This window comes from Antedon bifida, chromosome 7 (assembly GCF_963402885.1).
Source record: "Antedon bifida chromosome 7, ecAntBifi1.1, whole genome shotgun sequence".
Lineage (NCBI taxonomy): Eukaryota > Metazoa > Echinodermata > Crinoidea > Comatulida > Antedonidae > Antedon > Antedon bifida.
In genome coordinates, this window is record NC_136232.1 from 14,455,203 (window position 1) to 14,471,453 (window position 16,251).

The 16,251-nt window shown below is 30.7% G+C and overlaps 1 protein-coding gene across 1 annotated transcript in view; it reads left to right on the plus strand.

Annotated features, from left to right (window-relative positions):
• LOC144849170 (low-density lipoprotein receptor-related protein 4-like) overlaps nucleotides 1–15,968 on the plus strand; it is a 40,535-nt gene extending 24,567 nt beyond the window's left edge. Inside the window, exons 13-36 of the mRNA XM_078706193.1 lie at nucleotides 1,676–1,832; nucleotides 2,121–2,338; nucleotides 3,475–3,651; nucleotides 3,985–4,107; nucleotides 4,479–4,687; nucleotides 5,109–5,296; nucleotides 5,511–5,712; nucleotides 5,908–6,097; nucleotides 6,368–6,493; nucleotides 6,976–7,113; nucleotides 7,256–7,514; nucleotides 8,368–8,527; nucleotides 8,964–9,195; nucleotides 9,317–9,442; nucleotides 9,572–9,749; nucleotides 10,076–10,294; nucleotides 10,510–10,753; nucleotides 11,207–11,351; nucleotides 11,594–11,710; nucleotides 12,123–12,164; nucleotides 12,370–12,451; nucleotides 12,956–13,084; nucleotides 13,374–13,506; nucleotides 14,425–15,968. Coding sequence (XP_078562319.1) covers nucleotides 1,676–1,832; nucleotides 2,121–2,338; nucleotides 3,475–3,651; nucleotides 3,985–4,107; nucleotides 4,479–4,687; nucleotides 5,109–5,296; nucleotides 5,511–5,712; nucleotides 5,908–6,097; nucleotides 6,368–6,493; nucleotides 6,976–7,113; nucleotides 7,256–7,514; nucleotides 8,368–8,527; nucleotides 8,964–9,195; nucleotides 9,317–9,442; nucleotides 9,572–9,749; nucleotides 10,076–10,294; nucleotides 10,510–10,753; nucleotides 11,207–11,351; nucleotides 11,594–11,710; nucleotides 12,123–12,164; nucleotides 12,370–12,451; nucleotides 12,956–13,084; nucleotides 13,374–13,506; nucleotides 14,425–14,631 — 4,001 coding nt within the window. The 3' untranslated portion in view covers nucleotides 14,632–15,968. The remainder of the gene's footprint in view (nucleotides 1–1,675; nucleotides 1,833–2,120; nucleotides 2,339–3,474; nucleotides 3,652–3,984; nucleotides 4,108–4,478; nucleotides 4,688–5,108; nucleotides 5,297–5,510; nucleotides 5,713–5,907; nucleotides 6,098–6,367; nucleotides 6,494–6,975; nucleotides 7,114–7,255; nucleotides 7,515–8,367; nucleotides 8,528–8,963; nucleotides 9,196–9,316; nucleotides 9,443–9,571; nucleotides 9,750–10,075; nucleotides 10,295–10,509; nucleotides 10,754–11,206; nucleotides 11,352–11,593; nucleotides 11,711–12,122; nucleotides 12,165–12,369; nucleotides 12,452–12,955; nucleotides 13,085–13,373; nucleotides 13,507–14,424) is intronic.
• The last annotated feature ends 283 nt before the right edge of the window (nucleotides 15,969–16,251 follow it).

Genomic DNA, 16,251 nt, shown 5'->3' on the forward strand with positions numbered 1-16,251 from the left:
CTTTTTAAAAGCGTGTATTTCTTCCAAGTGTCTATTCAGGTAGTTCTATCTATTTAATGTTGGTCTTTGTAAGTTTTTATCAAATGATTTGACCATAACTTACCTTTCATTCACATAGTGATTAAGGTATGATTTAAACCGACTGTTAAAAGCATTCTATGATTTGCCCTAGTGTATTCTAACGATTATGATGCTAGATAAAATCTATAGGTATTCATTATGATTCATGCAGACTTTAAGTTTAAGCCTTCAGGGTGCTTACCATTGGCCATTTAAGATTTAATAAGAATCCGTAGCAATACCTGTGAATATCAAGGGATTTGAATGATGACTATTAGAAGCTACGGTGACACTATGTGGATCATAAATGCTTCTTATAATGGAAGATTTTCCATCCGCAAGTACAAGTGAGATAATAAAGTCATTATGCAGTGGATAATGTCGCAGGAAACATTATTTAATATAATATATGTTTTGCATATTAGTATTAGTAGTCTTCAATTTGAATGTAGATATTTAGTTTAACTTGTATATTTGTATGTATTTCTAACTTGGTATTCTCAACTTGAATACACTGGAGGTATTCTGAAAGGTCCAACCTAACTTAGAAAAGTGATTTTTCTGTAGAATAAATAATTTTAGGAGGAAAACGCATTTTTCATCTTTATATATTATCGGGATGTTTTTTTTTTCATTGGAAAAATAATCGTGAGATATTACATGTTAGCTGGAGGCAGGAAGATTACTCAAAATATCAAGAACGTCCTGCAATTACCTGGAGAGTTGGGATTCTAAACTAACATACATTGGTATTCAGGCGCAGACCAAGGGATGCTGTCCTAGTGGCAACACGCTTAATTTCATAAATGTTTTTTCTGCCACTAAATTAAAATTTAGATCCCATTTTATCGAATACAATATCCATATAATGTTATCTGAGTCCAGGACAAGAGAATATTTTTAAATTGGCAGACTGCACCATAAACTTTAACCAGCAGTCACCAATATTACGCACAATGCATCGGCGGTCAACATATTTTTTTGTAGATATGTTTCTGAGCATGAGCAGAATTAATTTCTGACTGACTAGTTGCTTGTGGTGCATCATGATAATAATAATGATAATTTAAGGCTAAATCATAATTTTGCATATAGATTTCCGTGTAGTACCGTATTTATCTACATTTGTTTTGCTCAATATATTTATAGCAGCATGCTTCATATTTTTTTGTATAACTTTTTAAAATCATTAATTGATAATAATTAATTTGCATTAATTGATTATAGTTTTACCATACCAAAAGTGCCTTCATCAGGGACTTCCCCTGATTCGCATTGAACGCAAAAAATATATCCTATTGTTTAGTCACATGTGTTTATTAGGCTATGATCGTATTGAAAAATAAGCTACGTTATGCATAGATTACTTTTGTCTTTCTGGTCAAATGTGATTGCTGTTTTTGAAATGGGAAATGTATACATATTTAGGTTTATTTTTACGATTAGCAAGCATATTTCAATAATTATATGGTAATCTAGGTTTTTACCCGAGTCATTATTTAACATTCCGAGATCCATCGTCTACGCTCTAGTGTCTATAAATTGAAGTTATAAAAAATGGTTTCTGTAAAAGGTTAAAAATAAATTACAATTTTTAAAAATTCTTTTATTACAGGCGGGATTGCAGTCGATTGGATTGGACGCAAACTTTATTGGTCTGATTCAGGCACATCAAGGATTGAGGTTTCCAATCTAGATGGCTCTCATAGATGTATTCTTGTCTGGTCAGGATTACAAAAGCCACGTGCTATTGCTACCCATCCATTGGTTGGGTAAGAATTCCATTTTTTTAAACCAAATAAACTATATATTTATTGGTTTTATTTGTGTCTATGTGTGTAGCATACTTATTTCTGTTCATTTGCTTGTTCTGCAGTTTTGAAGCACTTGCATTTTTCAACAGCTATAAAGCTCTGTCTAAACTACCAAACTTTTTGTGACAATAAATATATGGACACAATTTGACATCATATTACTACCATGTAAACTTTTATCGACATTTAATTTGTTTTTCTACATATTCTTATTTCACACAAACAAAATCTAATGAATGTTTACAGGCGCATTTTCTGGACAGACTGGGGTAATGAGCCTAAGATTGAAAGTGCAGCAATGGATGGCACTAATCGCAACGTTGTTGCCGATACAGGTTTGTTCTGGCCAAATGGTCTGACCATTGATTATGCATCAAGCAAACTATTCTGGGTCGATGCAAAACACCATGTCATTGAAAGTGCTAATCTTGATGGCTCCCAGAGGAAAGCTGTCATAAACGAAGGTATATAATAAACTGTAACTTTCTTCCAATACTTTTTTTTGCATTAATTTCAGTTCTTGCCGTTCAGTTCGAGTGTATGTTATTGTTTGCACACTATTATATAATTAAGTAAAGGCAATACAACAGGTTTTGTAACATTATAACTTTAAAAACAATTAGACAGAGCTTTATTAGCCATTATTATGCCATCACATTTAAAAACCTAAAATCATTAATGAACCATGCAGTACTTAAATCTTACTGAATAATATTGGAGTTTATTTTCATTTTGATTTCAGTCACCATGTCAGTCTTTTATAAAAGAAGATATATTTTGAGGCTCCAAAACCAAAACAATATGCAATTTGGCATCACATTGTTTTTTTCCAGAATATTTATATAATAAGAATATATATAGACAATTGGAATTGACTTTTGTTTGCCAGGTGTATAAGACAAGTTAACACAAATCTTCTTCACTGCATCCTATGACAAACATAACATTATTTCATATTTTTGTACAACATACTTTTAAGTACAAAAATATAAATAATGTAATATATAAACTTTTTCTCTTTTTGTGTAGATATTTGTTCGTAATCTTATTCTTCTGAAACAAGGTTTCAATTCTCTACCATCTCATATATTGTACCTTTTTTTTTTTGGCCTTGATTTATTGTGTATATATTTTTTTTTTTTAAATTGTTCATTCACTCTAAATGCGATATGTACGATTTTTAGATTACATAGAGCACTTTAGAGATTTACCTTTTTTGCTACTAGAGACAGAGAACATAAAATAGAAATTATAGTTTAAAAATTACAGCATTTTGAGGGTTATGCAGCAGAAATACAGTCCAATACCAAACTTATAATGCAATCCACTGCTGTTTTAGGCTTACAGAGGCTATCCCATTAAATATAATCATTACTTCAGCAAATGTATTTGGACTGCTTTGAAAATGTATGTTGGATGCATTTTCTTTGTAAGTTCAATTATATTGAAAATGGTATATTAAATAGAAATGTTTATATTACAATGCATTACATTAAGTATGCCTTATGGCTTACTAATTATATACTGTATCATATATCTAAACAAGTAATTACTAATTATTGATTTTGGTAATAATAGTACTTATTATTGGTAATTGCAGGTTTACCTCATCCATTTGCTATTACACTGTTTGAAGACAATATCTACTGGACAGATTGGCATACCAAAAGTATTAACACTGCTAACAAGTTTACTGGAAGTCATCTTGAAACTATACAAAGTCAGCTACATTTCCCAATGGATATTCACTCATTCCATCCTCAACGACAACCTTCAGGTAAGTTGTTTGTTAGCCAATTGTATAGATCAAGAAAAGTAAAACAGAAAGAGAGTATGAAGCTGTTAAAATTCCATTCTGTGATGAAAACCCTCGGATAGTTGTATTTCATCTTCTACAAAATCTATCTTCTAAGATAGCTTAATTTTACACTATACTAATATTCATCATTAATGACAACCTTTAGTTACTGTATTTTATTTCTTGTTTATTTATATTTAGGCCTAGTTGTAATAGCAATAAATTCATACAAATTTGTAAACATTGTAGGTTAATGAAATACAATATGTGTCATACTTTTATGTAAAAAAATGTAATTTATTTTGATTATAGGTGTAAATGCGTGTGGAATGAACAATGGTGGTTGCAGTCATCTGTGTTTGTTTAATGATGTTGGATTCAGTTGCGCTTGTGAAACCGGTTTTAGATTGGTTAACAATACCCATTGTTCAAACAGTATGTATTCTTAGATTATTATGAATATGGTAAATCATTTGTGAACTGTTCTGTTTAATCAAATTATATTTGATAGCCAAAGACGGATCTAAAAGAAAAGAAAAATTTTATTTTAGTGATGGAAATTTCAGCCTTACTTTGTGTAATGCACACTCCCCATAGCATGGATTCTGGCAACCCTCTATGACGTGAAGGTGGTGGGTCTAACACATGATTTAGGTGTTTCAGAGAAGTTTCCACCTTTTAAATGCAGAACTGCCACCACAACTTGTATGGATGCTTGCTTGCTTCAAATTATAACTATAGCATATACAAGGAAAGTGTTCACTCTTCCCTGGTAATATTGTTTATTTATTTAACTCTCTGTTTAGAAATTGAGGAAAGTCTAATATTTTCAAGAGTTTCTGACATTCGACGGATTTCTTTTGATACTAATGACATGACTGACATCATTCTACCATTGGCTGGCCTTAAAGGTGCTGTTGCTCTTGATTGGGATGAAATTGAAGGTTGGATATTCTGGTCTGATGTTGATGATGATTCTATTTCAAGAGCTAGATTCAATGGAACAGATCAAGAGGTAATTGTGGTAGCAAACTGGCTGTTTCAGTGATCATAATGGCTTGTTAAGCAGCTTAATTCTATATGGAACTTTTTTCAATAGTTAGATCTGGTTGAATCTATTGATCACAGTTTGGTACCTTTGCATTTTACTGTATTTTTGTATATATATATATGTCTCAAATCATATTCAGTAGTTAGAATTATTGTTACTTTAAAATGCAAATTTTTCTTGTGTGGTTACCTATTTTTGTGTTCATGAGCATATGATAAGCTACATTATTTTTAAAAAAAATGTTTTTTTATGTGATTACCTACTTTCCTGTCCTATTCAGTAATTTAAGTAAGTAACATAAGTGCCAATGTTGAAATATATAAATGAAATATTTATATTTATTTAATGTACAGTACTGTAACCCTGATAGGATTTTATTTCTTAGATTGTAACAGACTCCAGTTTAAGCAGTCCTGCAGGTTTGGCTGTTGATTGGATAACTAAGAAAGTTTATTGGACAGATGCTGGTAATGATCAAATTGAAGTATCCAACTACGATGGTAGTAAACGATCACTTCTTATCTGGGAGGATCTTGAGCGTCCTAGAGATATCATAGTGGATCCCCTATCAGGGTAAGAAATATGATAGTTACCCTGAAATATAAAGTAACAAAACGGTATGCAGAAGAACCTTTAGTCAGGACCTTTCTAGGTGCATACCAAATGTAGAGAAAAGTATGCAATATATAAAACTGCGCAAATCAAAATAATATAAATGTATTGGTTTACACATACACAAATGATAACTAACATTAAAAAAAGTAACTTTAGTTGTCTTCTTCCATAGGTTTATGTTTTGGACAGACTGGGGCACATATCCTAAGATTGAACGGGCGTGGATGGATGGTTCAAATCGGGTTGTTATTGTCAATGATAACCTTACATGGCCTAATGGTTTAGCTATTGATTATGAAAACAATAAACTATTTTGGGTAGATGCAGGAACTAAAGTTATCGGTGTTTCAGACTTTAACGGAAATCAGAAACAGGTAAGTACAACCATTTTAAATGACTGTAAATAAATACTAAATGCATGCTGGTTTAAAGACGAAATATGTTATTGCAATAGGCCTATATAGTATTTATTTTTACATAAAATGCATTTTGTGACCTTAAATTAGATCCAAAAAATGTAGGTAAAGTGTCTTTAATATATTAGTTATTGTGTTTATATTCACTTCTAGAACTTAATATCAGGAGATCTTTCTCATCCCTTTGGTTTGGCTATTCATCATGACCGTATATACTGGACTGACTGGGAAGATAATAGCATTTATTCTGCAGAAAAGTCAACTGGACTTGATCGACAAATAATTAGAAGCAACTTGGAAGATTTAATGGACATACATGTATATCATAAACGTAAACATAAAGGTAAAACTAAGACATGAATTTAATAACTGAAAGGTTATAATGAAATACAAATTATAATAATTACTGTAGTTACGGTAAATATTAACAAATTTTTGTCAAAGAAATTTGTTGTGAATAATTGAAAGAGAAAAGAAGGTTTAGCACAACTTATGTCCAAGTTATTCCTGTCTTAAGTTTGATTTTGTCATTATTATTAACATTGTTTTGTATCTTTCTAAAGATGTTAAATGTCACAACATAAAAATAATAAAATAAATATCTTATTTTTAGGACATTCATCATGTGCAAAGAACAATGGTGGTTGTAGTGATCTATGCCTGATAACACCTCTTGGACACACCTGTGCTTGTCCCAAAGGTATATTGATGGGTCCAGACAGGATGTCTTGTAACAAAGGTAAGATCAATAGGCCCAACTGAAAATGATGTATGAGAGTATAATACTCCATCATGGTATGAAATATACATCCATTTGAACTTACATTCAGCAATAAAATTAATTTTATTTCATATAATTATTCCAGTTGATTTATCAGAAACAATTTTTAACTGAAGATTCTAAATCAGTAAGTGGCCACCTCCTGTTAGAGGCCACCTCCCTTAACGGCCCGCACTTTCAAAACGTGTTTGAAAATCATAAATAATACTAAACTAGTACCTGATCATAAACAATAAAAGACAATTAGCTGGAGAATTTAGATGCCTGTTGCGTTAAGAACGTCTGAAAAATATTGTGCTTAATATAACCACAATTCTTGATTTTGGCCCTCTAATGGCAGAAACTCCCGTAAGCGGTCACTTTTCCCAGTCCTGAGGGTGGCCGCTTACAGGAGGTTCAACTGTATGATAATGAATTTGACTACTTTAAAATATTTACAGGCTTTGAGAACTTTTTGATATTTTCGAAAAGGCGAGATATCCGTGCTGTATCACTTGATGTACCATACATGGCAGACGTGGCTTTGCCTATCTATGGAATTGAACATGCAATATCTGTGGATGTCGACACTGTTGAAGGTGGGTATAAAGATGTCAATTATTTCTATTTCATGAAGTAGTAGACAATTTTCTGTATTAAATAAAAAATTGTTTATTGCAAAAACACAATTTTTTAATAAATGTTATATATAAATGAACTAATGTTATATTTTCTTTTAAGGAATGGTTTACTGGTCTGACCAAAGCAGTAAAACAATTTCTCGAGCCCCACTTGATGGGTCATATATTGAGGATATTATCACTGAAGGAATAGATATACCAGACAGGCTCACCATAGACACAAACGGACGTAAAATTTACTGGACTGATGCAGGTAGAGATTTGATAACGGTGGCTAATCTTGATGGAACTCAACAACGTGCTCTAATATGGGAAAATATAACTAACCCACGTGCTATTGTGCTACATTATGAAGCAGGGTTAGTATTGATGATCTTTCATGAAAAATTATTTATATATCTATATTCAGTGAGTGAGTGGCCGAGTGGTTAAGACAATGGAACTGTAATCCATAGCCATAAGGGTTCTAGACTCACTCGCTCCATGGTTCTGTTGGTAGAACAAGTCTTCTCAGATAAGGACTATAAACCGTAGGGCCAGATGAACACAAAATGCTTGTGTGTGCCTAGAACCTAATACATCTTTTGAGACAAGTAGGGGGTTACCCCGGTGTACTAGCTCACACATCCACTGTTATGGACAGACGAATAAGTGCTAGAATTGGCAGCACTGACATGACATAACACTTAGAGGAAAAGTAGAATAGTGTAACATCCAAGTCCACAGCGCAATGAGAAATGATCGTTGGAATGGTGCTATATAAATTAGAAATATTATTATTATTATTGTACAGCAAACTAAAAAGATAGTTTAGATGTAACTTACTTTCTATGACATTTTGTAACGAATACATTTATACAAAAGAATTCCCTGCAATTAAACGTGTGATTAGGATTAGACTTTACAATACAATGGTTTCCTTATTCATTTTCACATACAATTGTAGTTGCATCTGTGATTTCATCACTGCTACAGCAACAATTGTAACTTGAAGCTTGTATTGAACACACTTCTGCTTCTATTTCTTCAATCAATGAATCACCAACATCAGCGTTACGACCTTGTTCTACATTTGTTCAGAGGAGCAAAATATACATATTTTAATTCTTCCATTGTGTTTAGACCTTCACTCATTCAGGGATTTTCAAAAAGAATTAAAAATCTCACACATAAATATTTATTCCAAAAATGATTTATTTTGCATAATTTAAGGTATTTTTACTGGACTGATTGGGGCAAGCAGATGATTGAGAGAGCTTGGATGGATGGAAGTCATCGTCAGCCAATTATCTACCACAACATTGTATGGCCAAATGGCCTCACCATTGATAAACAGATGGACAAACTCTTTTGGAATGATGCAAACTTGAATGTAAGATTTGTTGACATTTGAAATTATAATTAATGAAAATAAATTATGTTCTCATAAATGATTCATAGATCATGATATAAAATAATATCAATAGTACTTTTTATTATACACAATATTATACAGATAATGAATGTGTATGATAAAAACATTCAAGTAGATTCTTGTCATTGCCAGCCCATAGTTCTCATCTTGTCGTAGAACAAAAGACTACTATTAAATTTCACCCAGATTTTTTTGTACAAAAAAATTGAAAAAAAAAGTACTATTACATGATTGTTAAATAGTACGTACATTGCATGCCATGTGACCCACAATCGTCCAATCAAATGACAGGGAATTTATTTAGGTGTTGTATAATACAGTTTATTTCATGATACATATAATAAGTTCTTATGAGTTATTAGAAACTTACTAATTAGTGATATTATTGTAACAGACAATAGAAATGTGTGACTACAATGGAGACAATCGACGAGTACTTCTTGAGATAGATTACAGAAAATCTCATTCCTATGGACTTACTGTAACTGGAAGCTATATATACTGGACTGATGGTCCTAATAATGGCATCTACCGTGCAGAGAAACGAGCTGGTGCAGAAGAGAAGCTAATCATTGGCAATTTATCTGGTTTGATGGATATTCAAGCCATAAATATGCAGGCTAAAGGTGCAAATAATATTTTTTGATTTATCTAATACAAAGTATCAATCCAATTCTAGTGTCTATGATTTACCATTGTCAAGACATTCTGTGTGACATTATTATGTATCATTTTGTTGTTTTTTAGGAACCAATAAGTGTGGTAGTAACAATGGTGACTGCAGTCACCTTTGCCTACCAACTCCAACTGGAATATCTTGTAGTTGTCCTAATGGAATTAAGCTAAAACCAGATCAAAGAAATTGTGCCGATGGTATGTATTTGATGGTGTTTGCAGCCTCAATTTGGCAGAGATAATGGTCTGAAATGATATACAGTACATTCACATTTAATAAATAAGTCTGAAATAATTTCAGATAATAATATCTGTTTTCATTTTTAGTTCCTGAAAACTTTCTAATCTATACCAGTCGAGACAAGATGCGAAGAATCTCTCTTGATACAAATGAACAAGTAGATGTTGTCCTACCTGTCGCTGATGTTCTCAATGCTATTGCTATTGATTTTGATAGTGTAGATGAGAAGATTTACTACACTGATGTACATCAAGATGTAATCAGGTACAAATATGTTCATATTGAAATCATGAAGATGTAGCCGACAGTGTTAGTGTGGAAAATATTGCACATTTTTAAATATGTTGGAACTTCAGAATTTAAAAGGCTATATTATAGCCTTGGTAACACTAGTGTCAAAATCTTATGGCAAAATAATTACAATTTAATAAACGTCTTTACTCTCAAATGTTAAACATAACCTGTTTTTCAAATACTACATTTCGAACCCTGAATAAAATTAAACCATCTGATTTGATTGGCAACTGTAGTCTGTCAAGAATAGTTTAAAGCAAATAATTTATTTTATAACATATTTGTTTATTTTATAGGTGTATGGATTATAATGGATTAAATACAGGTGATATAATTACCCATAACTTGACAACAGCAGATGGAGTGAGTGTGGATTGGATTGCAAGAAATCTATATTGGACTGATACTGGTAGGAACACACTTGAAGTGTCTCGTTTGGATGGTACATATAGAAAAATCATCATATCATCGAATTTAGATGAACCACGGGCTATAGCGGTCTGTCCATTCAAAGGGTAAGTAATAATAATATATTATATTTTCACTTTCAAACATGGCGCAAATACATTGTGTACAGTTCACAAATTTAGAATGCAGGCACAAATTGTTCATGCATTGTCCTGCACTGCATTGTGCAGGACCAAAATTTGTGCAAGTGACAACAGGGCTGCAATAAGTAAAACTGAGTGTGGGTAATACCATGCTTATTTAATCCATCAATTTGTTTTAGTTTGCTTTTTTGGACTGACTGGGGAATGCGACCCAAGATAGAAAGAGCAAACCTTGATGGATCTTCACGTAGAACTCTGATTTCATCTGAACTTGGCTGGCCAAATGGTTTGACCATTGATTATCACACATTACGAATATATTGGGCAGATGCTAAACTGAATAGAATCGATACATCTGATTTTGATGGACGTCTGCGCACTACATTAACCAATGAAGTTGTACACCCGTTTGGAATAACCATGGTAATTAATTCCTTTATTTTTGTATCTAAACCCAAGTTTATTCTGTGCTTTTTTATCCAAGCTGTACTGTTATGTAACTCTTGCTTAACACAAATTTAAGAGATTTTATTTTGTATTTGAAGAATAGTTTTGCAGCTTTATTCAATATTATTTTAATACAGTATTACTGTTAATTTTGTGATGTACTAATACATCGGGGTAACCCCCTACTCGTCTCGAAAGATGTACTAGGTTCTTTAAAGTGCACACGAGCTAGTTGTGCACACTGGACCTACGGTTTATAGTCCTTATCCGAGAAGACTCGTTCTACCACCAGAACCATGGAGTGAGTGAGCCTCGAACCCCTTCCGATGTTATGGCTACGTAATTACGGTTCCACTGTCTTAACCGCTCGGCCACTCACTCACTGTTGTGTTCTGAGCAAAATTCTAAATCCATTTGTTTCTTTATCAGTATGGTGATTGGTTGTATTGGACAGACTGGCAGACTGAATCAATTGAATTGGTTCACAAATCAACTGGGAAAGGTCGAAGGAGTTTTAAAGAAAACATTGCTTACTTAATGGATATTAAGATGATCTCAAAATCAAGGCAATATGGTATGTTACCAAACATTGCACAGACAAAGATCAGAACAGATGACCATAGTTCTTCAATGATTATTGTCATGCGCTGTGTATTTTTTCTTTAATTTGTTTATTCATTTTTTATTCAATTTAGGATTTACTATTTCTCATAATTGTGCTCAGAAACTGTATGCAAAATGTTTTATCACTCAGAAACATTCCGTGACTGGAAACCCAAAAATGTATTAATACCCCGACACATATTTCTATTTCAGGATCAAATGCATGTGCAATAAACAATGGTGGATGTTCACATTTGTGCTTAGCACGTGATACTGGCTATGTGTGTGCATGTCCAGATCATATGGACACTGAAAAACCTTGTTACAGAAGTAAGTAGGACCCCTTTAACTGTATATATTCATAAGTTTAATAATAATAGATTAATAATGATTGATAGATGATTTAACAATACATTACTGGGTTGGCTTAGAAACAGCGTTAATATATTATGTTTTAAAAAACAGGAAAGCATTTGGGTTTGAAATTTTGTTCATTCTGTTTACCAATGCTTCCAGGTACAGTGGAATCACCAAAAAGCGACTGCCCAGAAAACTGAATCTTGTGCTAAACCAAACCAAAATCACTCCTATTCTTCCTTTAATAAAATCCAATTTTGAATTATTATAAGAGTGTCAGGTTTTTGGGAGATTCCACTGTACCAACATGGTCTCAGATTGGAGCGTAAACAGTTCCAATACATATCTCAGACCATAATGATTAAATCACTATCTTTGTTTTCAGCACCGTATGAAGGAGTGAATAGCCAATCAACTAAACCTACACGTATGTATCATTGTGGTTGAAACACCATATTGACTACCGCATGTCTTTGCGTATATAATAATACCTTTAGTATATTAAAAACAAATTAAATTAAATCCTCCATGTTATTTTGAGAAAACACATAGTACAGATTTATTGAGCAGCTAATGTATTTAAACATTGAGTTATTATAGGGAAATTTGACATAGGTTCTGCTTTATTTTAGCAAATGATATTCATCCAAGCACTGCAGTGATTGAAGTGACATTACTGGATCCAGTTAATCGAAATGGAAATGATGAAAATAAGTAAGTCTTCTGATCACCTGATCAACTAATAAATATACACTCCTACCAGGTGTATTCTTAATCCATGTACCATCATCACACATCTTTAAAGGCCTTGCCCTTGTTTACAGTAGGCCTACACACATTTAAAATGCAAAGAATAAAATGTTAGAAACAATAACATTCTACCTGTACTATAACATTGTTATAAAATAAAAAAGTATAAACAAAAAACTAACACAGATTCCATGACCAAATAGTTATTTTTTAAATATGATATAACATGAAAACAATACTTAAAATGAAAAATAGATTTTTTTTTGGTTTTTCAAATTAAGCTAAATTTAAAATATTTAATTGGAGTGCCAGGTTCTTGTGGCCAAATTCACCAATAACACTTAAGTGAGGTATTTCCCTTATTCACTTAATTCAATAAATATTTTTACAAATTTGAAGGTGTAATTGGTGAATATATTCACTATTGGAAATTTGTTTAATAATAATATTTTATCTTGTATCTTATAGTTGTAGTTCGGGCAGCTGTTCATCCGCAAATTCTAGCTTGTTCAAGCCCAACATGTTTATCATAGCTGCAGGTCTTATAACATTCCTCGTATTCATTGTTGTTATTGTTTGGTTAATAGTTTGGAGAAGGTATGATTGCAAGATTATTTTACATTATTGTAATAATGATAACAGTAACAAAATAAGTTGATAAATAACAATATTTTAAATATAGTTTAAGTACTGTTGCTCTGTAAAATAATTATTATGGTTTATTAAAGCTTTTTCCATAAAAAAGGGTAATTATAGATAATAAAGAATACATTGAATTAGTGGATTTTTAATTAATAACGGTTTATTTTTATTTGTAATGTTAAAAACCAATAACTTAAAGCATTTTTCTGTGTATACTGTAATTGAAAAAATTGCCTTTTTATAGAAAAAGAAAAGAATATTTATCACAGACATCTCTTGTAACATCCAATCTGCGTTATGACCCAGATACAGATGAATTGAGTTATTTACGTCATAATTCAAGAAGGATTTATCGACCAAGATTCACTAATGAAGAGGTACAGTAACCAATATTGTGAAAATGTAGCAAAATTATTGACAATGACAACTTATTTTATTTTCTTTGAGTGATGAAAATTTCAATATGACAACAAATTAAAAATAACTGATTTAAACAAAGAAAAGGGGAAAATTCAAGAAGCAAATAAAGCTTATAAAAGAAAGAACCCCATTTAAATATCAATTTCATTAAATATATAAAAATCAGCTGTTAAATAATAATTACAAAGGTTTTTCAACAAAATACAACACTAATACTATGCAAATAAATTCAAAATTTCATTCAGTTATTCATCAATTGACTTTTAGATTTCAAAAACCAGGTAACATGCTTTTGTTATTAGAAGAAGAAAGGGTTTACAAATTCTTAATATTTATAATTAGTTATACTCTAATGTATAATTTTCTAGTAGACATTGTTTGTATAGTTTTTGAAATTGAAAAACATTTGTGGATTCTTTAAGTTCACTGGAGAGTTTATTCCACAATACAATTCCTTTATTTGATAAACACATTGCTTTTTTTCCAGTAAAATTAAAGTTGAACTACAGTAGTCATTTTCCTGATTGATGGATTTTAGTTGACTGCATTGTTTCTTGTCAAACAACCTGGCATTACTTTTTTTGCTATCTATTTACAGTATTGTAAATGCTTCGATATCTTTTGATATATATATCCTGATCTTAAAATGTATTTGTTATGTTATTTTTTCACCTTTCGCATTGCAATATTACGATTATAATATAAATATAGAAATTGACTAAAACTCTGATGTCAATTTGATGACATTTTATTGATTTTGAAACCTCCATAATACTGAGGTCCACTGGTATTGTCTGCTACTAAAAAGTTTGTTTATTACCTATTATTATTATCTATTTCTAATTAACTGTATTTTATATAATTTTTTTCTATAGTCAGAAACCTATATTTGGCTTGCTCAAGAAAGATTAAACAATGCAGAGGCACAAGTTAGGGTTGTTTCACCAAGAATAGAGACAAAGGCAGACACAAATTTAAGGAAACAATCAAATATAGATGAAAAGAAACCACTCAATGTAGATATTCCACCAGTAAAATCCTCATATTTTGAACAATCTAAACGCAGGGAAACAGATTTCTGAAAGTATTATCTTTATTATAAACTATTATCTTGAATATTGAAAATACTATGGAAAGTAAATGTCACAATAGGCTTGTCAGCATGTTTGCACATAAGAAATAATGTATATACATTAGTACATTGTAGTAACTTTGAAGAAACATTACAATGGTATCTTAAGGCTACTAAAAAAATAAACATTTAAAAAACCAAAAAGGACCACATATTACAATATTAGGCATTACTGTATAAAACAAATGTTTTATATTTGTTAAATGGGAAGTATATTTCAATGAGTTGAATGATTAACAGTCTAGAACAGTCAGAAATTAACTTTTATTATTTGAATATGATTTATAATTTTATGTCAAAAACATAATAAATAAGGTTAGATATTTTAAAAGGTTTGATTTTAAATAATAACTTTTGTTTAGTTTATTCAACTCATTTTTGTTTTATCTTTCTTTGATATTTTATCTCAATTGTACCAATCTGACTTTTACTAGAGTTATTGGCAGCAATAAATTTAATTTTTTTATATAGCACTAGTATCTTTAACCTTATTTTGTATTGTTTAAGAATTATGTTGTAATCATGAAGTAATATCATGTATTCCATAAATGAATGTGTTTTAAAAAAAAAGAAACATATTTAATGTATTTTTAGATAAAATAATTTATAGTTTCCTACTTAATAAATTCCATATTATATATTTAGAAATGTGTAAATATGTAAAATAAATTAGTGTATATATTCCTAATTAAATTGTAAACTAGAAATGTAAGAATTATGCCTTGAGATGAATATATTATATGGTTTACAAAGGTAAGTACAGTATTTAATTTTTATGCAAGAAGACTTAATCATTTGTTTGTAATTTGTAGTTTTAAGGGAGGTTTATTTTCATGCTCTATGGTAACATAACAAACTAGAAGTAAAATAATCTTACATTTTTGTTTTTATTTATGTAATTTATTGTATATATATTTATTACAAATTTCATTAATTAAATTTTTTTATTTTACATTTCAAGGTGAATGGAACTATTTGCTCCACTGTTTAAATTACTGCCATAAAACATAAATGTATTGCCCCAATGGTTGAAGGTTATGTAAATAGTAATAACAAATGAAAAAAATGTAAAGAATCCACTTGATATACATGACCAATTCTAATTAATAAATGAATTGTTTAAATTAAAATCATGCAATTTACTAGTAGTAAGTTTATTAGATTAGATTATTAGATATGCAAATTCAATTAATGCAAGAAGTAAATGTTTATACAATGAAAACATAATGTACAGTACATTTGGGGTGTATAATATTATTTTTAACAACAAAACAAATTAAAATAAAGTTACAGAATACTAATGTCTTTATATACTTTAATTTTGGTGGCTTCTCTAGAGGTTGATATGATCTGAAATTCATAGCTATCTGGCCTTCTGTTAATGCAGAGGTCCCAACTTGTAAAAGTGAAATATTAGATTTATGAAAGCATATCCAAACAAGATAGGTACTATAAAGATTGTCAAATTAAACTATAAAGCTTGTTATTAAAGAATTTTAGGTATCTGCACTAAACATAGCAAAAGGTGGAAAATTTATTAGGGCCTACTAGACAGCCTAAATAAAAAATT